The sequence below is a fragment of the Microtus oregoni genome, unplaced genomic scaffold (assembly GCF_018167655.1).
Source record: "Microtus oregoni isolate MIOR12 unplaced genomic scaffold, Mior012 000032F_ref0000030, whole genome shotgun sequence".
NCBI classification, from domain to species: domain Eukaryota; kingdom Metazoa; phylum Chordata; class Mammalia; order Rodentia; family Cricetidae; genus Microtus; species Microtus oregoni.
In genome coordinates, this window is record NW_024543091.1 from 16,393,679 (window position 1) to 16,418,272 (window position 24,594).

The window sequence follows — 24,594 nt, forward strand, 5'->3', positions numbered from 1 at the left end:
CAGAGAAAGGAACATAGGATGCAGATGCCTAGGCAGTGTTAAGCAGTCTAATAAAATAGAATGAGAACTAGCCGAATGAGGCTGTGTGGGGAGACCTGGTCTCAAAAAAAAAAAAAAAAAAAAAAAAAAAAAAAAACACCAAAAAAATGAGGTAAAAAATACAGATTCAGCAGATTAAGATACTTGCTGCTAAGCCTGGTGATCTGAATTTTAGTCTTGGGCCCCACATGGTGGAAGAAAAAAAATGATTCCTGAAAATTGTCCTCTAACTTCCATATATCACCTCTCAGATAAGTAAATATTGTTTTTAAGGTCTTATGCAAGCTACAATGTATGTTGTGACTACAACCGTCTCCAGTAGTAGGATGCTGAGACAAGTATAGTATAGTAAAGAAAAATAGTTGGGATGAGATGATGCCATTGTTGGGCTTTTAAAAAATTACCCCTTGAATACAAATAAACTATAAAAGTAGACCAGTATTAAAACATTTTAATTTTGGCTACATTTAACTATGTCTTCTTTTCCAAGATCGTCTAGGATAGACTAACTACTTGCCAGATTCGATCCTCGACCTAATGTAAAGATTGGTGTTTGTTTCTTGATTTTTCAGTTTGTGAATCAGCTTCTTAGTAGCGAATTCTGATTGGGGACTTTCTATGAAATTCTTTCTCCGTGCACTAATATTTCCGAGGCTGTGAATTCTTATTATTCTACTACCTTCCAGGTTAGCCTCAACCAGTATACTCTTCCAAAAACATCAGTTTCATCCTCCATCCAACTTAAATCTCCAGGGGCTGGAATATAACTCAGTGGTCAGCCATTATCTAGCAGGTGTGAGGTACTGGATCTTACCCTCCACACTAGAAAAAGTAAATAAACATACACAGAGATATGTATGCATATATACATCCCTACAGTCTTTTATATTCAACCACACTTTAGATAACTTTGGATTTGGATTTTTTTTATAATCTTGTTAGTTACCAGCCATATTTCCTTCTAAAACAAATCTGACATATTCATCTTTTAAAATAACCCATTTTAAAAAACACTCATTTGACTCAGCTGTTTCGCAGAAGCCTTGCAGATGCTTGAAAAGAGTTTTGTTGCCCAGCTGCAATGCCAACCCTTTTTCCCTTTAGAGCACTTGCTCACCTATCAGTTCAGATCCCAGCATCCATGTCAGGTGGCTTACAATTGCCTCTAACTCCATACCTGACACCCTCTTCTGGTCTCTGCAGGCACCCATGCTCACATGCATATATCCACATATAATATTTTTAAATTTTAAGTGTGTGTGTGCACAAGCACACACACACACACACACACACACACACACGAGCACGCTCGCATGCTCATGAGTACAGTGCCTATGGAGGCCAGTAAATGGCATTGGATTTCCTGTGACTGAAGTGACACAGTTGTGAGCTGCCTGACATGAGTGCTGGGAACCAAACTCAGGTCCTCTGCAAGAGTAGTATATGCTCTTAACTGCTGAACTATCTTTCTAGCTGTCTCACACCTAATTTTATTTTATTTTTTTTTATTTTTTTTCAGTTTTTATTTTTTATTTACAATTTAATAAATACTCCTCGATGACTGCTCATGGGTAGGCACCTTGGTAGTATTCAGTCAGATCAGAGTGATGGTGTTTTCCTAACCGTGTGTAGTTTTCAGTAGAAGTCACTATCAAACCAGCAAGACTGCATTTATGCACCCATCATTCTCAGGATTGTTGGTAACTTGGGCATACTTTCCCCAAATAACCTAGCCTCCTTGTGTCACGAGGCCCAGCTCGCTCACGTTCACTTCAATGACTGTCCCTTTGGTGATTACACCCAGAGTTGTACATAATGGGGATGATGGATTCTTTTTCACACCAAGTATCGGCAAGCAAAAGGTAGCTTTCAGTTCAGGATGTGTGACGTGAGCTTTTTTGAAACGCAGACCCATCAGCCTGATAAACCTTTCATATTTAGGTGGTTTTCTTGTAAAACCATCACCAACAAAGCAGACTTTAGTAACCATCCTCTTCCATGCCTTCTTTTTTCTTTTTCCTGTTCGAATAACTTTCAATACTTCTGTTTCTCCTTGGGCACGAACTTTGGGTAGAGGGACTTCCCATTTTCCCGCCTTCTCTTTTCGTTTCTGCTTAATCATGTTGGAAAGCACTTTTGCTCTAGATTGCCCCTCTCTGTCCAGCAGGTAGGCAGGTACTGCTCCTTGTGGAGTCTTTTCATCATTCTTTTGCTTGGTGTTTCTCTTTTCGTGCATCTTAATAGTTTTTTTCATTTGTATTTTCTCAGCATGGCGCTGCTTATGGTAGAGCTTAGCCTTCAGGCCAATCATTTTCTTTGCCTTCTTTGAACGTTCATGGGCCTCCCGACTTTCTTTCTCTTTTCCTCATGATAATCCAAACGATATCCATAGCGTTTACGGTGTAATTCAGTATGCTCGTTTTGTGGCATGATGACAGCTGCGGAACAGCCGTCCGCGACCTCCCGACTGCGAAAAACCTCTTCTGGCTCTCACTGACCCACGAGCACTCGCCGCGCCTCACCTAATTTTAAAAATAAAATAAATCTTTTTAAAAAGCTAAAAGGGGGGGGGCAAATGAAAATAGAAAGAAGGAAGGAAGGAGATGAGAAGAAAAGAAAAGAAAAAAGAAAAATGTTTCTGATACTTCCGTTTTGTGAAACAAGGTCTTGCTATGTCCAGGCTGTCCTGGAGCTGGCAGTTATCTCTTTCTAGGCTCCAGAGGTGTGGGAAAGAAGCACCTTTTTATATAAATGATGTTTTTAAAGTAAGACAGACACTATAATACAATAATCTAGATAAAATTGTACTCAAAGAGAAAATGTATTTCCATATCTAAAATGGAAAGGTGCTTTCTTAGAAGCTCAATTTCTTCGTGTTTTAATATTTTATTGATTTTATTGAGCTATACATTTTTCTCTGCTCCCCTCCCTCTCCTCCTCTCCCCTTCTACCCTCTCCCATGGTCACCATGCTTCCAATTTACTCAGGATATCTTGTCTTTTACTACTCCCATGTAAATTAGATCCGTGTATGCCTCTTTTAGTGTCCTCACTGTTGTCTAGGTTCTCTGGGATCATGAATTGTAGGCTGGTTTTTCTTTGCTTTATGTCTAAAAGCCACTTATGAGTAAGTACATATGATATTTGTCTTTCTGGGCCTGGGTTACCTCACTAATAAGATGTTTTCTTGATCCATCCATTTGCCTGCAAATTTCAAGATGTCATTTTTTTTTCTGCTGTGTAGTACTCCCCTTTGTAAATGTACCACATTTTCCGTTTTAAATTTTTTTTAATTATGTATACAGTGGTGTTCTGTCTGCAAGTATATCTGCATACTAGAAGAGGGCACCAGATCTCATTACAGGTGTTTGGGTGCCACCATGTAGTTGCTGGAAATTGAACTCAGGACCTCTGGAAGAGCAGCCAGTGCTCTTAACCTCTGAGCCATGTCTCAAATTCTTAATTTCTTCTTTTAAAAAAGATTTGATTATAAGGGTTGTAGATTTAGTTCAGTGGTAGAGCATACCTTAGCACTCAACAAAGATCTAGGTTTGATCTCCAGTGTATACACACACAAGATCAATCAGATTCTTATACTATAAATTCTTCCTAAAATATATGGTTCCAGCATTGTGTGCCTAGTACATTAGTTGTCTTGTACTATATAATAAGTCATTCCAAACAATAATCATTTGTTATTTCACAGTACCTTTGGGTCAGGAATCTAGGTGACAGCCTTGCTCAAAGTCTTAGGAGGCTGAAGACATGGTGGCCACCAGCACTGCCGCTTCAGGAGAATATACAGCTATGGGGAATTGGTGGTTATTGACACATTCAGTTAATGGTAGGACTCAGTTTCTCTTGAGTTGTGGTACTAAAGCCCTTAGTTACCTGATGATTGTTGGCCAGAAGCCTCCTGACATAGGAACCTCTCCATAAGGAGCTTCACAACATGGAAGCTGGCTGTCTTTAGAGTGAGCAGTAAAGAGCACAACAATAAAAGCTACAGTATTTTGTATTCTCATTATAGAAGTGACATCTTATTACTGTCATATTTTATTCATTGAGGTAAATCAGCCAGGTATGATGGAACCTACCTATAATCCCAGCACTGGAGAGGCTGAGGCAGGAGAATCATGATTTCAAAGTTAGCCTGGGCTACAAATATGACCCTGTCTCAAGAACACAGAAAAACCAAACAAGTTTTGAGTCAGTAAATACATTATATATGGGAGGATATATTAAAAGGTATAAAAATTACGACAGTCTTGTCATTAGTCCCCAAGCTTTTGTCTCTGTAAGCACATCATGTAAAACTGTCTCATATAATGTTCCACATACCAGACCAACTAACATGTAACATGGTAGCTAGGAAAGCACACATAGTCTTTCATCAAAATAAGCATGGAACACAAATGAAATACAGGATTCAAACAGACCACTCACATTATCCATTATCCAAATAAATATATATAATTTACTCACAAATTAGTTTTCAGTTAAATGTTACATCAAAACCTCAACCTAACCAGGTTTCATGGTACCTGCATGTAATTCCAGCATTCAGAATATCATAATTTTGAGGCACCCTGGACTAAATAAAAAGAAGCATTTCAAAGATGAAACTTTTGAATACATGAGACCCAGAGTTCATTCCCCAGAACAAACAAAACAATTTATATAATTTTAAAATTGCTTATGCTATTCCATAAAGCAATTATTTTGGTACTTTTGAAGTTTTTCTGTATAAGTAAAATAAAGTCATTGCAGGTATAACTGTCTTAAAATAAAGATTGATGTCTACAGGAATTCTATTACTTTCAGAGTTGCCAATCTTAAGAGAATATTTACTGTAGTCTTTATAGGTTTATTTCAGAGTAAAGGCTATATAGTAAAGTGGTTTTGTTAACTTGTTAGTTTGTGTAAGAAGCTATTCCATATCTTACTGTTTCTATCCAAAGAAATTCCATTTAAAATGAAAGATTTAAACATTTAAACAGGAGCACACAAAGGTTAAAGAGAAAGAATATATGAATATCTATAAACTCTAAGGTGGTGGAGATATTTCTGAACATAGCATCCAATTCAGAATCTACATAGCTATTTCCATTCAGAAAAAAATAGAACAAACAATCAATAACAAACTGTCATAAAGTGTAAAAAAAACCCTATAAGAAAAAAATCTTTACTAAATATATCACAGGGATTATGCTAATTCCTCTCATTCTGAAAGAGCTCTTAGGGTCAGTGAGATGGCTAGAAGCACCTGCCATCAAGACTGAACAATTAAGTTCGGTCCCCAAGACCTCCTTGGTTTGAGGAGAGATCTGAATCCCACACTTTGTTGTCTGACTTACACACACGTACACACACACACACACACACACACGCGCGCGTGCACACACACACATACACAATAATAAGAAATGTGGTAAAAATGTAAAAGAGCTTTTACAACTCAATAAAATGATGATAAATACACTAATAATTTAAAGAAAGCATATTCAATTAATAATTTCACACTCAATACATAGACTGGGGCTGGAGTTCAGTGGTAGAGCACAAGCTTAGCGCATGTTCAAGGCCCTAGGTTCAATACACATGAACTCCACAATGTTTGTATAAAAATGCATGTCTTTATTTCTAGCTCTTGGGAAGCAAAAGCAGGTGGATCTCTGTAAGTTCCTGGCCACTCGAGGTTACATAATGAGACCCTGTCTAAAAAAACTAAAGCCAAGAGCAATAGCTGTGTTTCCAGTGGACCCAATTCAATTGTACCCACCTGGAGACAGCTCACAATTGTCTGTAGTTCCAGTCCTAGGTCATTTGAAATCCTCTTCTGGTCTCTGAGGTACGCACATGATACATAGACATACATGCAGACAAAACACCCATACACATAAATAAAATTATAAGAAAATGGTGTGTGTGTGTGTGTGTGTGTGTACAGAGAGAAAGAGACAAATACATACAAAAATTGTGTTCCATGTTTTTTAAGGTGCCACATATACTGAAAGGCGAGACATGCGTTAAAAATGATAGTAGTGATTAGGGTGCCTCAGTGGCAGATTGGTAGCATCTGTCATTTGTGATATCGTTGGAGAAGTACTTAAATTATTTATAGCAGTTGAAGTAGGTACACTCTTTAGGTCATAGAAAGATGCTCAAATATGCTGTTAAAATGGAAAATAAGAAAGAAGATTCAAGTTAGGCCTGATGGCATAGGCCTGTAAATCTAGTTATTCAAGAGGCTGAGGCAGGAGAATCAAAGCCAACCTGGGCTACAGAGCAATATCAAGCCAATCTGGGCAACTTATTGAGACTTTGTCTCAAAGACTAAAAGAAGGGGTACGAGAGAGATGACTTAGTGAATAAGAGCACTTTCTGCCCTTGCAGAGTACCTGGCTCTGACTCCTAGCACCCACATAGCAGCTCACAACCAACCCTCTATAACCACAGTTCAGGGATGCCGATACCTTCTTGGCTCCACACACACTTGTTATACACAGATATGCATGCAGGAAAAGCACCCATATATAATTAATATAATATAGCATAAAATAATATATGATATATTAAACATATATGTGTATATATAGTATTTTTAGTGAAAAAGGGGCTAAAGTTAAAGTTCAATGAGTAGAATGCTTGCGTGGCATGAATAGGGCCCTGGGTTCAATTTATTGTACCACAAAAAGGAAGAAAGGTAGAAAGGAAAGGCAAAGTTCATGAGCTTTATATGTATACATTAAAAACTGTGTGAGATAAATAGTTAACTTTGAATTTCTTTGGGTAGAACTAAGGGGTTGACTTTATAAGCAACCTGTTTAAAAATTTAAATATTTTAATTTAAGTGTTTAAAAATTTATAGGTAAAATATTTTATAAGCAGCAAGAATATTTTTAAAAGGTAATTTATAATTTCTTTTACAGGCGATTACATGCTTGAGGCAAAGCCAAAAGAAATTTCAGAAATTCAACGTGTAAATTATGAACAGGTAATAAACATGATTTTATATTAAGTTTTGTGTTATTTATAACACAAAATTATTTATAAAATATAATATATAAAATATAAGCATATTTTATATAATTTTTTAAAAAACCACATTGATCATTGTCTGTGGTTTGAAAGTTTTTTCTTTCTTTTTGTTTTTTGGTTTTTTTTTGTTTTTTCGAGACAGGGTTTCTTTGTATAACAGCCCTGGCTGTCCTGGAACTCCCTCTGTAGACCAGGATGACTTCAAACTCTCAGAGGTCTGCCTGCCTCTGTCTCCTGAATGTTGGGATTAAAAGGTGTGCACCACCATGCCTGCCCAGTTGAAACTTTTTCTATACAGGACTGGAGAGTAAATGTTTTAGGCTTTTCAGTCACATAAGTTCAAGTCTATTGCTCATTCCTTCTTTTTTTTTTTAAGATTTATTTATTGCCGGGCGGTGGTGGCGCACGCCTTTAATCCCAGCACTTGGGAGGCAGAGGCAGGCAGATCTCTGTGAGTTCGAGACCAGCCTGGTCTACAAGAGCTAGTTCCAGGACAGGCTCCAAAACCACAGAGAAACCCTGTCTCGAAACCCCCCCCCAAAAAAAAGGATTTATGTATTTTTTATGTATACAACATTCTGCCTCGATGTATGCCCGCACACCAGATGAGGGCGCCAGATCTCAGTATAGATGGTTGTGAGCCACCATGTGGTTGCTGGGAATTGAACTCAGGACTTCTGGAAGAGCAGCCAGTGCTCTTAACCTCTGAGCCATCTCTCCAGCCCTTATTCCTTCTTTTTTAATGTATATTTTTAATATTTTTAAAAATGTAATGTATATCCTAGCTCAGAACCATATTTGGTTCAGTTGTAATTTTTGAATTCCTGTTTTCTAAGTATGTGCTAATGATGTATTGATATCATCTTATAAATCTGTACAGGATAAGTTGGCATTTTTCTTTAAAAAATTGACTCAAGTGAATTTTTTATTGATTTATCTTTTGTTTCATTTAAGTTATTATCATTTTTTTCTAGTGCTGAGAATTAAATTCATTACCTTGTACATGCTAGGTAAATACTCAACCAGTCCTCAAGTCATGTTTAGGATAAAGTTGAGTAAATGCTGACTGAGATGTCCAGACACCATCTGCAATTGTGTAATTTCAACACGTCCACATTTTGTGGTTTGTTCTTTAGAGATCCTGTTCTGTAATGAAGGCACAGTAGATTGAAAATTACCAAAGCTGGGAGTAAACAAGCAAGCCTCATTTTCTTCAGTGTTCTTTGTGATTGTCAGTAGAAGGAAGAAAAAGAAATTAGCTTCTTTTTGTGAAAGGAGCGATCACCTGGGGAGGAAATGAAAATCACTGGGGATGCATTCTCACTATCCAAGCAGCTTTTAAAATAAGTGATCAGCTGGGCATGGTGAAGCCTGATCTGCATAGCTTCCATGCCAACCAGGGCTGCACAGTGAGCCCCTCACTCAGAAAATGAAATAACTGTCAGGAGCAAATTCACAACAGGAAACAAAATTCATTTCTGTTTTTCAGAGTTTATCTCTTTCATTCATTCATTTATTCATTGATTCATTGATTGATTGAGATAGGGTCTCACTGTGTAGACTTGGCTTGCCTGGAGCTCACAATGTAGACCAGGTTAGCCTTGAATTGACAAAGATCTATCATCCTCTGCCTCCGAGTGCTGGGATTAATTTACAAAGTTTCTTGAATTTGAATGTTCATATGATCATATCCTAAATAGAACTGAAAAACCAACATCTTGCATTATGGGCAATCTATAACTGAAGTCAATTTTGTATGCTGATTTACATTTTTGTTAGAGAAGACTGAAGCATAGCTCAAAAGGACCTAGATTTACTACTCAGTAACTCTCCCAAAAATTGGTAGGAGAACCTGCAGTTTACAGCAGTGATTTTCATAGTTTTTAGCATTAGAAACCTCTTTCTCAATTAAATCTTAACATCAGCTGCTAGTATATAAAATTAATAAATGGTATTTTTATTGGTTTTTAAGCTAGCATACAAATTGTGTGTTTTGGTGTAGTATTTTCATGCATGCTTTGTTCTTATGTTACTCCTATCCTGCTCTTCCTGTTTTCTGGTCCCCTTCTCCCCATATCCTTTCCTACTCTCACTTAACATGAATTTCATTACTGCCAGGTTTTTTCTTTCTTTTCCTCTCACCTTTAGATTTCATTTTCCCCTTCAGAGTCCTTTTTCTAATTTCATGTCTCATAAGTCCACATAAAACCAGTAAATAGGGCTGGAGAGATGGCTCAGCAGTTAAGAGCATTGCCTGCTCTTCTTTAAGGTCCTGAGTTCAATTCCCAGCAACCACATGGTAGCTCACAACCATCTGTAATGAGGTCTAGTGCCCTCTTCTGACCTGCAGGCATATACACAAACAGAATATTGTATACATAATAAATAAATATTTTTAAAAAACAGTAAATAATATTTTATAAGTATGACATGGTAAGGTTTGCTATATATATCTATATATCTTATAAAGTTTATATAATTTCTTACTGAACTCAATGAGGCATCTTTAGATAACATCAAAACTCAAATTCAGAATAGTGTTGGTCATCCTAGTGTCATTTTACTTCTGTTGACGAGTCCTAAGGATCCACCTGACAAGTGTTTGCAAATGTCAGCAGCGTGTTTGCTCCTTTCAAACTGCCATGCGTCTGAATGCATTTTCATTACAGTGGCTTGGACTCCTGAACAGTGGAAAAAAAGCTCTGTTTTACTTTGAGACAAAGGCTATATAAGGACTTAAGGCAAACATACCTGATCCCACTGAGATGATTCAATGCACAAAGGAATTCAATTCCTGGATCCCACTTGGGAAAGGAAACAACAGATTCACTCAGATTGTCCTATTGCCTCCACATGCATGTCGTGGCACCACAAACTCCTCCCCCAACCACAGTAAACATTTTTCAGACTACCCTGTACTTAAAATAAGTAAAAAAGTATTGTGGAACTATTCTGTATGAATATTCCCTTTAAGAATAGTGTGTAGGAAGCAGCATGCTGAGGCTGAGCACCTGTTTAAAACCCACAGATATCAGGCACCAGATAGATAGATAGATAGATAGATAGATAGATAGATAGATTTTTATTGAGCTCTCCATTTTCTCTGCTCCCCTCCCTGCCTCTCTCCTCCTCTTCTTCCCTCTCCCATTGTCCCCATGCCCCCAATTTACTCAGGAGATCTTGTCTTTTTCTACTTCCTATGTAGATTAGGTCCATGTATGTCTCTCTTAGGGTCCTCATTGTTGTCTAGGTTCTCTGGGATTGAGGCACCTGTTCTTAATGAGACTTTATATGAGCCGACATGGTCAGACCTACATTTGGAAAGACCAACACAGAGCTGCAATATTCATGTGAAACCTCTGCCAAAAGCCACTCCTAGCCTTGCCAAACAGACAAAGGCAATAAGTTTGCATTTTTCATTTCACTTATTTATTTTTGTGGTTGTAGGGCATTAAATGAGGGCTTACACAGCTAGGTCAGGGCTCTATCACTAACCTGCACCTTCAGCCTGACAAGCTTTTAAATTTATTTTAATTAATTAATTAATAATTCATACATGTGTCCCAGTTTGTATGTTAAAGTTATAGTGATATTTTATTTGTGTTTTAAATAAATAAAATTTGCCTGAAGATCAGAGTGCAAAGCTAACCACACTGGTCAGCCATACAGGCCAGACAGTGGTGGCACACACCTTTAATCCCAGCAGCCACACTGGTTAGCCACAGAGGCCAGGCGGTGGTGAATGCCTTAAATCCCAGCACTAGAGAGGAATATAAAGTGGGAGGAGACAGGAGATTAGAATCTCGGTCCCAGTCTGAGGATTCATGGAAGCAGGATCATCCATTTTGGTCTAAGGTGGAGGTAAGAACTAGTGACTGGCCACTTTGCTTTTCTAATCTTCAGCTTGAACCCCAGTATCTGTCTCAGGGTTTTTATTATTTGTGCTATATCTGGTGCCCAACATTTTGGGTAAGAATACACGGCAAAGGTGTTGCCTGTGGCACAGGCCAGAGCTACATGTGGGGCTCCACCTGGAGCTGCACACAGGGCTCCTGCCTGCCTGGCTAAGCTTTCTTTTCTTTTTTCCGCAAACCTCTGAGCAAGTAAGTTTGAGATTTTCCTGTTGTAGCCTCTCTGAAACAGTCTCCAGTGGCCACCCAAACTCTAGAAGCAGCTGGGCTCCAAGCACCACAGGACTTACCTGGCCTGGACTGGCTGGGTCTACCTTCAGAGAGCCTCCCAACCCAACCCCTCCCCGCCAGTGCCACCACACCTGCTTTGTCCACGCAGTCCTCTGCATTTTAAGCATTTTAAGACAGCCCTCTCTCTCTCTCTCTCTCTCTCTCTCTCTCTCTCTCTCTCTCTCACCGTGGGTTGCAGGCTTTCCCTACAAGCCCTGTCCTTGGGCTGCCACTCACTCACGGCTTCACACTAGCAGCCACAGCTGTCTTCAGTCAGGCTGTTCACCAACTGTGTGCTCGCCTCAAATATGTACTCCTCACAGTTCACTGACATTGTTGGCAGATTTGGAAAGACAATTGGGATTTCTTAAAGGAGGAATTAGGTAAAAGACAGAGCTTTTAACCACACTAAAAAATGGGAAAAACACTATTAATATGGAGAAATTTAGGTCTCTGTATGATAATATGCAGGACAGTTTGAAAATAGAACAGTTAAATGAGATGTTAACTAATTTAGGTGGGACTTATGTAATGTCAATTTTTATCATTTTTGTTTTTCACTAAAAAGGTTAGTTAATATGAGTGCTAAAATACAAGTTTTTTTAAAAAAAAAAACTTAATAAAACAGATCATGGAGATATTCAGATCCAGACAAAGAAATTTAATAGAGAACCAATTTCAGCATTGCATTATGAAGTTAGAGAGGAACAGTCTAAAGTTTTCAAACAACCTTAATATATCCAGTAACCTTACATGAATTGACAAATGATAGAGGCTCTGTAAAAGCTGAATGGACTTCTGTGTCAATGTTAGATTTAAGGAGATTCAAGGAACCAATAGTCTCAAATGGCATACATTCACCTTTTGCGAAGCAAACTTGGGGTCATTCTGTAATAGAATTATCCCTAAAGCCTGGATAGACTTGGTTAAAGCAGTTTTAGAGCCTAGTCCATAATTACAGTGGAGTACCTGGTTCAAACAAGAGGCTAAGACTATTGAACAACAGAGTAAATCTAGAGATATGGAAACCTCTCAAGATCAACTTCTTGGAGAAGGAGATTATGGTGTTATAGAATGTTGGCCACATCCTGCATGGCACATGCCACACAGCAGCTTTGAATGCTTAGGGCAAAATTGAAGAAGTAGGAAAGAAGATTGAAATACTAAAATCATACAGGTCCCAAAAGAAATCATTATGAATTTTTTTACAAAGATTAGTATCAGCAGAAAATAGAATGATACCAAATTCAGAAGCTAAACAAATAATAATTGAATCTGTGGCTTTTGAAAATGCTAATTCTCAATGCAAAAGAATAATTAGGCCAATAAAGGCATGATCAGTACCTTGCCTTGAATGAATCCAAGATACAATAATATAGAATCTCATGACCATGATCATGAATAGAAGATTTCCAGAGGTTAGAGGAAAAATCAAAATGTCAAGTTTTATAATTGTAGCAAAGAAGGTCACCTTAAAAGGGATTGTAAACAGGACATTCCTAGGAACAACGTTTTTATAAGTATAAGCCAAACAGAATGCCCCTTCCTTCTGGATTATGCAGAAGGTGTAGCAAAGGCCTAATGAATGTAGCAAAGGTCTAATGAATGTAGATCAACAAAAGATATTGAAGGTAACCTTTTGCCATCAAGAAACGCCTTGAGGGGTCCCTTGCAGACCCCTATGCCAAGTCCAGTTCAGTTATTTCCTGCCATCATAGAGGAAACTCACTCCCAGAGCAGTTAAAGAACTTCATAAGGAAGGAAGGAATTTTCAGAGAGAAAAATTAAAGCCATATGTTGTGAACATAACAATGAATTTGTAGGGACATGATTTGTTACAGCAATGGAATACTCAGATTAACATTCCCCCAGTATGAGAAACAAACCATAAATTAAGGTATGTTTCTGTGAAATATATTACAAGATATTTTGGAGAAGAGTCACCAACCATTCAGGTACAACAAGAACAGGGCACAACAGCTGCTGACTTTCTAAAGGCACCAACAGACCTACCTTTAAAATGGTTGACACACAAACCTGTATGAGTTGTACAATGGCCTTTAACAGCAGAGAAATTGCAGGCTTTAGAACAGCTGGTATAGAAGCAACTAAATAGTCAGTATATTGAAGAGTCAACCAGCCCTTGGAATTCTCCTGTATTTGTTATTAAAAAGATATCTGGAAAATGGAGAATAAAAACAGATTCAGCCAATAGGCTCTCTACACACTGGCAGTCCTTTGCTGTCTCTATTACCTAAAGGATGGCTTCTTATAGTTTTTTATTTAAAATATTGTTTCTTCACTATACCTTTACAAGAAAAAGAGAGAAAAAATTTTGCCTTCACGGTGCCTACTTATTATAATTCTCAGCCTGCTAAGAAGTATCAATGGAAGCTTCTCCCACAGGGAATATTAAATAGCCTCACCCTGTTGCAATATTTTTTAAGTCAGCCATTGGAAATGCTACATAAGCAATTCCTCAATTTTAAGTTTACCATTGAGGAAGAGACCTTGTCAGTTGTCCTCATCAACTTAGAACATGAATCCCAATATGGACAAGTTCAACAGGACTGCCATATACGGGCTGCCCATGCATGCTTCAGCATTGCCAGGGTATAAATTTCAAAAAAAATTTCATAGTTTACCATTAGATGAACAATATCTTATTAGCTGACTCAAACATAGATCCTTTAGAAAGAATGTTTGAAGAAGAAAATTTTGCTTTGTTGGGGATTTCAGATTGCTCCTAGAAAAATATAAAGAAGAGATTCTGTTAATTATTATGACTATATGTGGATTGGGTGGATCCAAATATAACTGAATTCTGGTCATATTACCCCCTAAACACTCCCCTACAGGAATTTTAATGCAATAGGGTCATGGATATTTATCATTGTTTATGGGGTTGGTTACAAGTTGTTACTGGTTATGGTCAGAAGGAAAGTTGAACAAAGGAGAATAGATTCAGAGTTCTTGTTTTCAAAAGAAAAAAGTGGGATAAAGACAGAATAAAAGGGTAGATTATTGAATCTACTCTGAAAAGAAAAAAAAAGGGAGGAAATAGATAGGATAAAAAGGTAGACTACTGAATCTACTTTTTTAAAAAGCAACTATTTTAAATATTTTACATTGGATTATATTTTTGTATATTGTATATAATTTTGTATATTAATACAAATTTGAGACCAATTTTGATAAAACATACTGCACATACATTTCTAATCTTGATCAAGGTATGATACCTGTGCAAGTCATTTAACAATGTAATGTAAATTGCTAGCCCTTGAAAGTTTTTATTGCCAACTATTTAGGATAATGAAGAAATGCAGGTTAGCAATTAGTCATCTATTACAATTGAACTTGTAGTCATATTAGGTATGTTTTCAAGTTCATACATATATTTTAGATATACAGGTCATCTTCAAACACCAGAGATCCACTGAACATGCTACCTAAGATGTTTTAATAGAGACTCCTAGGACAGAGAGGGCCAGAGCAGAAGCCAGCAGCAAATCCAGCCCTGGGAGCCAACTTAGTCCTGGGACACTGGCAGACCAGGATTGAGTCAATGGATCTGACTCAGAGTCTGCAATCTCCACTGGAACCAGAGTGGGACTGAACCAGTTATCTAAGACACAGAGAGAACAAGCTCCACCAGGAGCAGAAGCCAGAAGCAAACCCAGTCCTGGGACATGGGCAGATCAGGACTGAGCCAACGACCAGATCCGGAGTCAGCAATCTTCACCACAACAGGTCCAACTCCAAGCCAGAGACTTCTGCAGGAGGAGATCCAGACCAGGATTTACAGAAACAGATCAAAGCCAGCAGCCTAGGCCAAAGTAGGCATGAGACAGCAAACTCCAAGGGAGCAGACCAAAGCACAGGAGCACTGAGCTTCCTCCAGGAACAGGAATAACCAACAGGGTAAATAGAACTGTGACACTGACTGTACCACGAGGAACAACCATCTGAGCTTTGGATTCACTGGCACCTAGAAGATTATTCAACAAAATCTCAGACAGCCCCAACCACACTTATTAGAGGAAAAGATGAGTAGAAAAGGTAAGATCACATGCTACACCACAAAACCAGTAAAACCTAAAGTCCCTACAAAAGCAAGACCTGAACAAACAAATATGGATGAACCAGAAGAAAATGATCTAAAAAATAACCTCAAGAGAATGTTTGAAATTCTTAAAGATGAAATGAGGAATTACCTTAAAGAAATGGAGGAAAAAACAAAAAATTGGAAGATATCAGCAAATTACTTAAAGAAAACCAAGAAAAAGAACTCAAACATATAAAAGAAACTATTCAGGACTTGAAAACTGAGATAGAAAAAATAAAGAAAACACAAGCCGAAGGAATTATAGAAACAGAAATCATGAGAAAAAGATCAGGAAACACAAATGTAAGCATGAACAACAGAATACAAGAAATGGAAGAGAGAATCTCAAGTGCTGAAGATACAATAGAGGAAATAGACTCATCAGTTAAAGAAAACATTAAATCTAACAAAAGCTTAACCCAAAATATCTATGAAATATGGGATACCATAAAAAGGCCAAATCTTAGAATAATAGGTATAGAAGAAGGAGAAGAAGTTCAACTCAAAGGCACAGAAAATTTATTTAACAAAATCATAGACGAAAACTCCCTACCTAGAGAAAGATATGTCTTTGAAGATACAAGAAGCTTATAGAACACCAAATAGACTGGATCAAAAAAAAAAAAGTCCTCTCGCCACATAATAATCAAAACACTAAACATATAGAGTAAAGAAAGAATATTAAGAGCTGCAAAGGAAAAGGCCAAGTAACATATAAAGGTAGACATATCAGAATTACACCTAACTTCTCAGTGGAGACAATGAAAGCCAGAAGGTCATAGTCAAGCATAGGTGTTTTTTAAACATAAAGCAAAGAAAGCCAGCCTACAAACCACAATCCCAGAGAACTTAGACAACAATGCGGACACTAAGAGAGACTTACATAGATATAATCTACATGGGAAGTAGAAAGTAGAAAAAGACAAGATCTCCTGAGTAAATTGGGAGCATGGGGACCTTGAGCGAGGATTGAAAGGGGGAGGGGAAAGGCAGGGAGGGGAACAGAGAAAAATGTAGAGCTCAATAAATATCAATAAAAAAGATGTTTTAATAACATAGGTTTTTTTTCTTATGACAATGAGACATGTCTGGTCCTGGCAGCACCAATCTAATTCGGAGAATATATGGGCATCAAAGAAACTCTGTGGAGTTTTCTTTGTGGTAAAAGTAAGCCACTGGGCAAGAAAGTGCCCTTGCATTGACTGCTGGCAGTATGTTGTCCTAATTGGACAAGCAGGTCACAACAGAGATTGACTGTCAAACCTTGTCCAGATAAAGCAGGACAGTCCTTCAGAAATTCTGCTTTATTAAAAAGTTTGTCAAAGTTGCACAATGGTGGTGCACACCATTAATCCCAGCACTTGGGAGGCAGAGACAGCCAGATCTCTGTGAGTTCAAGCTAGTTCTAGGACAGGCTCCAAAGCTACAGAGAAACCTTGTCTTGAAAGATGAAAGAGGGAGGGAGAGAGAGAGAGAGAGAGAGAGAGAGAGAAAAGTTTGTCAAACATTCCATATTATAACGCTGCAACTCAGTGCCTGGTACATAGTATGTACTTAATAAAAGTCTGTTAAGGGGTTGAAGATATGGCTTGTCTAGCATGCACAAAGCCCTGGGTTTGATCCCTAGTGCTGCAGAACTATAAGAAAAAAAAGAGATAAAATCAGAAAATGAAAGTGAAAGTGTTGAAGACGGAAATAACATGGTAAAATGGAAATTTTAACTTTTCTTTTCTTTCTTTCTTTCTTCCTTCCTTTCTTTCTTTCTTTTTTAGAAACAGGGTCTTGGGGCTGGAGAGATGGCTCACTGGTTAAGAGCACTGGCTGCTCTTCCAGTGGTCCTGAGTTCAATTCCCAGTAACCACAGAGGATTGAAGCTCTCTCTGGCATGCATACAGACAGAGCACTCATACCTGAAAACATACATAAATAAATAGAAAGAGGGTCTTAGGCTGGGCTGTGGTGACATATACTTTAATTACAGCACTCAGGAAGCAGAGACAGGTGAGTCTCTGTGAGTTCAAGGCCAGCATGGTCTACAGAGTGAGTTCTAGAACATCCAGGGCTACACAAAGAAACTCTGTCTCAAAAAAGGAGAGAGAGAGAGGAGGAGGAGGTGGTGGAGGGAGGAGAAAAGAAAAAAGATAAGAAAAGAAACAAGATCTTGGTGTGATACCTAGGTTGGCCTGGAAATCTCAGTGAGAACCCTGCGGGGACAACTATAAGCTCCTGTCACCTGTCATTACATACATTTTTTTTTGTAATTCTTATTCTTCTGAATTCTACTTCTTCCCTTTGTATTTTCAGAATATGAGTGATGCTATGGCAATCTTGCACAAACTGCAGACAGGCCTGGATGTGAATGTCAGATTTACTGGTGTACGAGTGTTCGAGTATACACCAGAGTGCATAGTCTTCGATCTTCTAGATATCCCTTTGTATCATGGGTGGTTAGTGGACCCTCAGGTAAGTAGATTTTCAGTTATATAAATACAGGGGTCTTGAGAGATGTCTTAGTGGTTAAGAGCACTGTTACTCTTGCAGACAGGTCACAATTGTAATTTAAGTTCCAGGGAATTTAATGCTTTTTTTTTTTGACACATGTAGCTGCCAGGCATGCCACTGGTACATAGATGTACATGCAGGCAAAACACTCATACACATAAAAATAACAGTCACGCCAGGCGTGGTGGCGCACGCCTTTAATCCCAGCACTCGGGAGGCAGAGGCAGGCGGATCTCTGTGAGTTTGAGACCAGCCTGGTCTACAAGAGCTAGTTCCCGGACAGGCTCCAAAACCACAGAGAAACCCTGTCTCGAAAAACCAAAAAAAAAAATAAATAAATAACAGTCACATAAACACAAATGCAGGAAAGTTCATCTAAATTTATATTTTTAATATGAATATGCTTGCTCTTTGACCTGGAATTAGCAAAACTGTGAGGGAACAGATAGTTATCCAGACGCCCCAACCTGCTCAAGACTTCTGACCCTAACTGCAGAGTTAAGTGAAGAATCCCTCACTTTCACATCAATTGCAAGTTTAGAGGGTTTTCCCAAATATCCTAAGATTTAATAATTTGCTAGAACCCTTGTGGTAGTTTGTAAGAAAATGATCCCGAAGGGAAGTGGCACTATTGGGAAGTATAGCTTTGCTGGAGTAGATATGACCTTCCTTGTTGGAGGACGTATGTCACAAATGGAGGCAATCTTTGAGGTCTTTTGCTTAAGCTCTGCTCAGTGTCACAATAGACTTCCTGTTGTCTGCGAGATGTAGGACTCCCAGCTACTCCTCCAGCACCATGTCTACCTCCATGCCGCTTGCTCCCCATCATGATGATAATGGACTGAACCTCTGAAACTGTAAGCTGCCTCAATTAAATGTTTTCTTTTATAAGAGTTGCTGTGGTCATGGTGTCTCTTCACAGCAGTAGAAACTCTAACTAACACAATGGGTGTACCATTGTATACAAATAATTCAGCTTATTACTATAGTGGTGCACACAAGAGAAATCAGATACAGGTTTGTACTAATCAAGGAAGATGCATAGGTCAAAATTTAGGAAGTTTTTACCTGGGAAGCTCCTGTCTTCTAGGCATGCTACCCTCCTATAATTGTTATATGGCACTATCCATACAGTATCCCAATTTTAGAACTCAGCCTTCAGAGTTCAGATTCATTATGGATTGCCAATGTGGTTGATCTCAGTCACCAACTAGACTTGATGCCACATTGTTCATGGGGGCCTTAATGAGTCACTGTGCTCTAGTGTAAGCTGCAGATGTGGCGTGAAGGCTCTGCCATGAATAGCACTATTGGTCTTGTTAACTAGAGAAACCTCAAGAGCTTAGAGGTTGTACCCCATGATTCTGGAAAGGCCAGCCTTCTCCTTGGACAAGAGCATAGCATTAAGGAAAGAGAGATCACCCTGACATTTATTTCAAAAACCACTCCCATATCCTCATCACTCTAATGTGTGGAAGAATTTTGCACCTTTCTGTATATCCAGTCTGCTGGTATGTTGGGGTTTTTTTTATTATTATTATTACTCTTTATTCTTTGTGGCACCTCCACCCAGCCCCCAAATAAATGCACACAAAGACTTATCTTTTTCTTATGAATGTCTGTTCTTAGTTTGGCTTGTTTCTAAAAGGCTATTCTTAAATTATCCTGTTTATCTTTTGCCTCTGGGCTTTTACCTTTCTCTGTTTCTGTGTATCTTTCCTTATTTCTTACTCCATGGCTTGCTGTATAGCTGGGTGGCTAGCCCCTGATGTCCCCCTCTTTCTTTTCTTGTTCCTTCTTCCCCTTTGTTCTTTTCCCCCTTCCTTTTATTCTCTCTACCTGCCAGCCTCTCCTATCCTTTATCTGCTTAGCTATTGGCATTTTATTAGACCAATCAAGTGTTTTAGACAGGCAAAGTATCACAGCTTCACAGAGTTAAACAAATGCAATATAAAAGAATACAACACATCTTTGCATCATTCAACAAATATTTCACAATGTAATCAAATGTAACATATCTTAAAAATAATATTCTACAACATTTTTCTCTTTTTATCTAAATAAAATGATAGGTTTTTAACATAGTAAAACTCTATACAACAAAAACATTTATCAAATAAGAACTAATTTACAATATTCAGTCCTTTTGTATGTAGCAAATTCGGAGAAAACACTCCACCATCCATCCCATCTTAGTGAAGCCAAGTTTTATACTTAATTTACTTTCTATCATAACTAAGGAAAAATAACTGAAAATAGTTCATTTGGTTTTTAATTCAATCAAAGACCCAGAAGGAGGTCTTTGATGACCTACTAAAAGAGACATCTTGCTGCTTGTATCGTCACCCAAAGTTCCTCTGCAACATTGAAGCATACATCTTCAGCCTACTGGCCTAGAGTATCTGGCAGACTTTTCAGTGAAGCAAAAAAAACTAAAGGATTGTCCTACCTTGTATCAGCAAAGTTCATCAGTTGCTTTCCTTTGTGTCCTGCAGAATATCTGGCAGACTCTTTTGTGAAGCAGGAATTTTTCCTTTGGGCCTGCATGTCTTGTCTGCACAGCACATTATTAGCAATCTAAGGCAACAACAGTCTTTTTTTTTTTTTTTTTTTTTGGTTTTTCGAGACAGGGTTTCTCTGTAGCTTTGGTGCCCGTCCTAGAACTAGCTCTTGTAGACCAGGCTGGCTCGAACTCCCAGAGATCCGCCTGCCTCTGCCTCCCGAGTGCTGGGATTAAAGGCATGCGCCACCACCGCCCGGTGAACAACAGTCTTTTTGCCCAGTGGCTAAACTAACCACAATGAAAGCAAACTCCTTAAGGAGTTTCTTCGATGCCCATTATCTCTGAAGTAAATTGGTGCTGCCAGGAGCAGATGTGGCTCATTATCATGAAAAGGCTTAGGTTAGCAAAACATTTTAAATGCCATATTCTATAGGTCTTTGAAGTGTTTGAAGACCACTTATTTATCTAAAATATCTCTGATCTTGAAAACATGCCTAACATATCTACAAATTTGACTGTTATAGATGACTAAATATTAACCTGTGTTTCTTGATTATTGTAAATAGTTTATAATAATAGCTTTCAACAACTAGAGCTTTACCTTACATTTTTAAATGAACTGCATAGGTACAATACCTTAAACAAGAGTAGAAATGTATATAAAGTGTAACAAAATAACTTTAAATTTGTATCAATATACTATATTTCCCTAAATGATAACAAATATCCATAACCCACCAAATAACCAAAAGCTTCTCACACCCCTTCTTGGGAAAGTGGGTGTCATGTTCTGCAGACTGCTTCCTGTTATCTGTGGGCAAAGCATCTTTAGGGGTCCCTGAGAAAATTGAGATAATGGTCACGTCCTGAGAAGACCAGCTATAACCTTTGACGATAGATATCACCTGTCAAGTTTCGGGAGGTCTCCCTTGATCAAACTTGATCCATATTAATGTGGAACAACACAGACTTTCATTTCCCGTGGAAACAAAAACAAGACTGCTTCTCCAAAGCACTGCATCTTTTAAGTTCAATTTTACAAATGCATTTTTTTACTTCCATTTTAAAGTTAAAACATTTTTAAAATATCTAGGCCGGTTTATTTCATCAGTCCCTCTTTCATTCCCATATCTCTCAGCAGCTGTTGTTTGCTTATCAACAATCAAAAATTCAAAAGAAATATAACAATATGTAAGATCCAGACTCCCTGTGTATTTCCCATCTACATGGCTCTTTAAAGACTTTGTGTTACTATGTTTTAAAGTATTTCTTTCTTTGTATGACTGTCTATATCCATATTCTTTCTTTCTTAAGCCTATGCACATTGTAAAACACACTGGAACCTGTTTAGAGATTTTTTTTTCCATCTGGACTTCTTTTATATATGGTCTATTTTGACCGTGTGAACAAACTTTAAACTACTAAGCTACAGCTGAGTGCTCTGTGCCACTCTAATGGCTGACTCCACTTGCTTCTAGGTTCCTGAGAACCAAGCCTAAAGCTCGCAGTCCAGTTGGAGGTGCATTTGACCAGAACTGCGTTCAACATCCCCAGAAATCTAGACTTCCAATGCTTGCACTGAGGCAGGCGCTTTTACATAGTTTTTGTTTCTATTTAGCGTGAAAAAGGTTGTTTCTGTGTGGCAGAATTTCATTAGCTCACAAAAAAACAATATAGTTGGTTCAAGGAGGCCATCACTTGCCCAGTCCCCAACACTAGAAGCCTCAGTGAATATCTGTACAGTTGGAATTCTTTCATGATTATTCTGAAGCAATGGAGCTATTAAAAATAAAAGGTTTACTCAGGGTCTGAACTTGCACTATCAATTATGTAGAGCCCATTTCAATTTTTTAGTTTGAACTTGTTGATTAGATTAAACCGTTTGCAATTCTTTACTGCTGCAACACCTTGTTGAAGCCCTTGCAGAGTTTGACGTTGCTCTGGTTCTGGGCACACTCCAGAAACTGATCTCGAGAGCAAGGCCCATAAGATGATGCCTGGTCTAGCAGCTGGGCTCCCTGGGGCTCCTGGTAAGTGATGTCAGGCAGGCTGAGCATTACCACCTCCACTGAAGCCTCTAGTGATGGCATGACCTAGGGTGGGCCCCACTGCAGAACCCACAGCCACACGGGCTGTAGTGGTTGCCATCTGGGCAGTTAGGCATGGCTGCCTGGCAGGTGAGTCAACTGGAGATGGTGCAGCTGCTGCTGGAGGCTGAACTGCAGGTGCTTGCCTGGGAGCAACCCTCATCTGAGGGGCCTGGCTGGCCGGAGGGACCACCCTGGAACGCAGTTTCGGCTTCCACATAACATGCTAGGTACTCACACACTTGAAGTTCAAAGACAACAAACTCAAAGGAGAACTTTCTAAAGGAGCCGTGTTCTTTTTTTTTTTTTTTTTTTAAGCTTTTTCAGGATCTGTGGAAATTCAAGACACTCATGTCGGGCACCAAAATGTTGATGATTGTTTTATTACTCTTTGGGAGACCCACCACACAGCTCCCAAATACATACATACAGATGCTTATTCTTTCTTATGAATGCCCGGCCTTAGCTTGGTTTGTCTCTAACTAGCTTTTCTTAAATTACTGCAGCTCTCTTTTGCCTCTGGGCTTTTACCTTTCTGTTTCTGTATACCTTTCATTATTTCTTACTGCATGACTTGCTGTGTAGTTGGTGGCTGACCTCTGATGTCCTCCTCCTTCTTTTCTCATTCCTTCCTCCTCTTTGCTCTTTTTCTTCTTCTATTTATTCTCTCTGCCTGCCAGCCCCTCCTATCTTTTCTCCTGCTTAGCTATCGGCCATTCAGTTCTTATTAGATCAATCAGGTGTTTTAGACAGGTAAAGTAACCAGTTTCACAGAGTTAAACAAATGCAACATAAAAGAATACAATAATCTTTAAATCATTAAGCAAAATGTTCCACAGAATAAACAAATGTAACAACATATCTTAAAATAATAGTCTACAATCTACTGGTATTTAATAATCTACATTCCAGTTTCTGCCTCTTGCCAAGTACACCAGGGCCTTGACTTGAAGTACAGGATACACCCCAGTATAACCAAACAAAGTGTTAAGAAGAGCTTAGTTAGAAAGGTGTGGGTGAAGGTAAAGGAAACAACCAAGGGACAGTGAAGTATCTTAGAGCTGTAAGCAGCCAGGAGCCATTTCCCCTTAACTCTGAAGACACAGTGGTTAAAACCCAGCCACACCACTTGCTGAAGCATGAGAGGACCGTCTAGAAGGAAATACAGTTACTGGCAGATGTGCCTAACAGCAGAGATAGACAGGAAGACCTCCTCTTCTGCCCTCCACTCTCTAGTGTCCATTATTATCATGCATTAGTCAAATAAAGAGGCAGCCTTTAGAACCAACTGCAGAGATGATCTTGGAAGAACCAAAGGAAGAAACAGCCTCTTTCTATGTATAAAGTTGTTTTAGTTTATTGTTCCTGGTTTTTTTTTTTTCCTGAGATAGAGACTCACTATATAAACCAGGCTAACCTGGAATTCACAGAACTCTACCTGTCTGCCTTCCCAGTGCTAGGATTTCAGGCATGTACCACCATGCTTAATTTTTTATATAAGTGTTGAAGATTAAATTTAGGTCCTCATCCTCAGATGGCAGTACTGACTGAATCATCTCCTAGCCGCATGCCTGGATTTTTTTTCTATTTATTTATTTATTTATTTATTATGCCTGGATTTTCTTTCTTGCTTTTTTTTCTATTTATTTATTTACTTATCATGCCTGGATTTTTTTTAAGTTTGTATCTTTAACCATTTTTAGCATATTCCCCCATGTATATTTGCTGTTAGTATTTCTTTTTTCAATAAAATCTCTCTTTTTTTTATCCCTCCCTTTTTTTCCCCTCCAATTTTCCAATTATACTGGAGTTTTTGGTCTTTTGAAATATGGTCTCTACATATAACCAGAGCTGGCATAGAAATTGCAATTTTCTTGCCTTTGCCTCCTGAGTGCCAGGTTGCAAGTGTTTGTTACCACATCTGGCTTCAAGTTTTTTTAATTTTAATATTTATGTGTCTGTGTATGAGTGTACATACATGTACCACATTTGTGCAGGTACTTAGAGAGGACAGAAGAAGGTATGGGCTCCCTGGAGCTTTAATTATTGGTGGTTTTAGTCACATGACATAGGTGCTAGGAATCAAACTCAGGTCCTCTGGAAGAACAGTATGTATTCTTAACCACTGAGCTGT

At 38.4% G+C, this 24,594-nt stretch overlaps 1 protein-coding gene and 2 pseudogenes across 2 annotated transcripts in view; 1 reads left to right on the forward strand and 2 right to left on the reverse strand.

Moving 5' to 3' along the window:
* The window catches only part of Mindy2 (MINDY lysine 48 deubiquitinase 2), a 65,350-nt gene that overhangs the window by 14,106 nt on the left and 26,650 nt on the right, over window positions 1-24,594 (forward strand). For both annotated transcript variants that reach the window (XM_041679442.1, XM_041679443.1), the window contains exons 3-4: window positions 6,971-7,035; window positions 17,673-17,831. In XM_041679442.1, coding sequence (XP_041535376.1) covers window positions 6,971-7,035; window positions 17,673-17,831 — 224 coding nt within the window. The remainder of the gene's footprint in view (window positions 1-6,970; window positions 7,036-17,672; window positions 17,832-24,594) is intronic.
* Window positions 1,769-2,550, reverse strand: LOC121466014 (annotated as a pseudogene).
* Window positions 22,242-22,680, reverse strand: LOC121465942 (annotated as a pseudogene).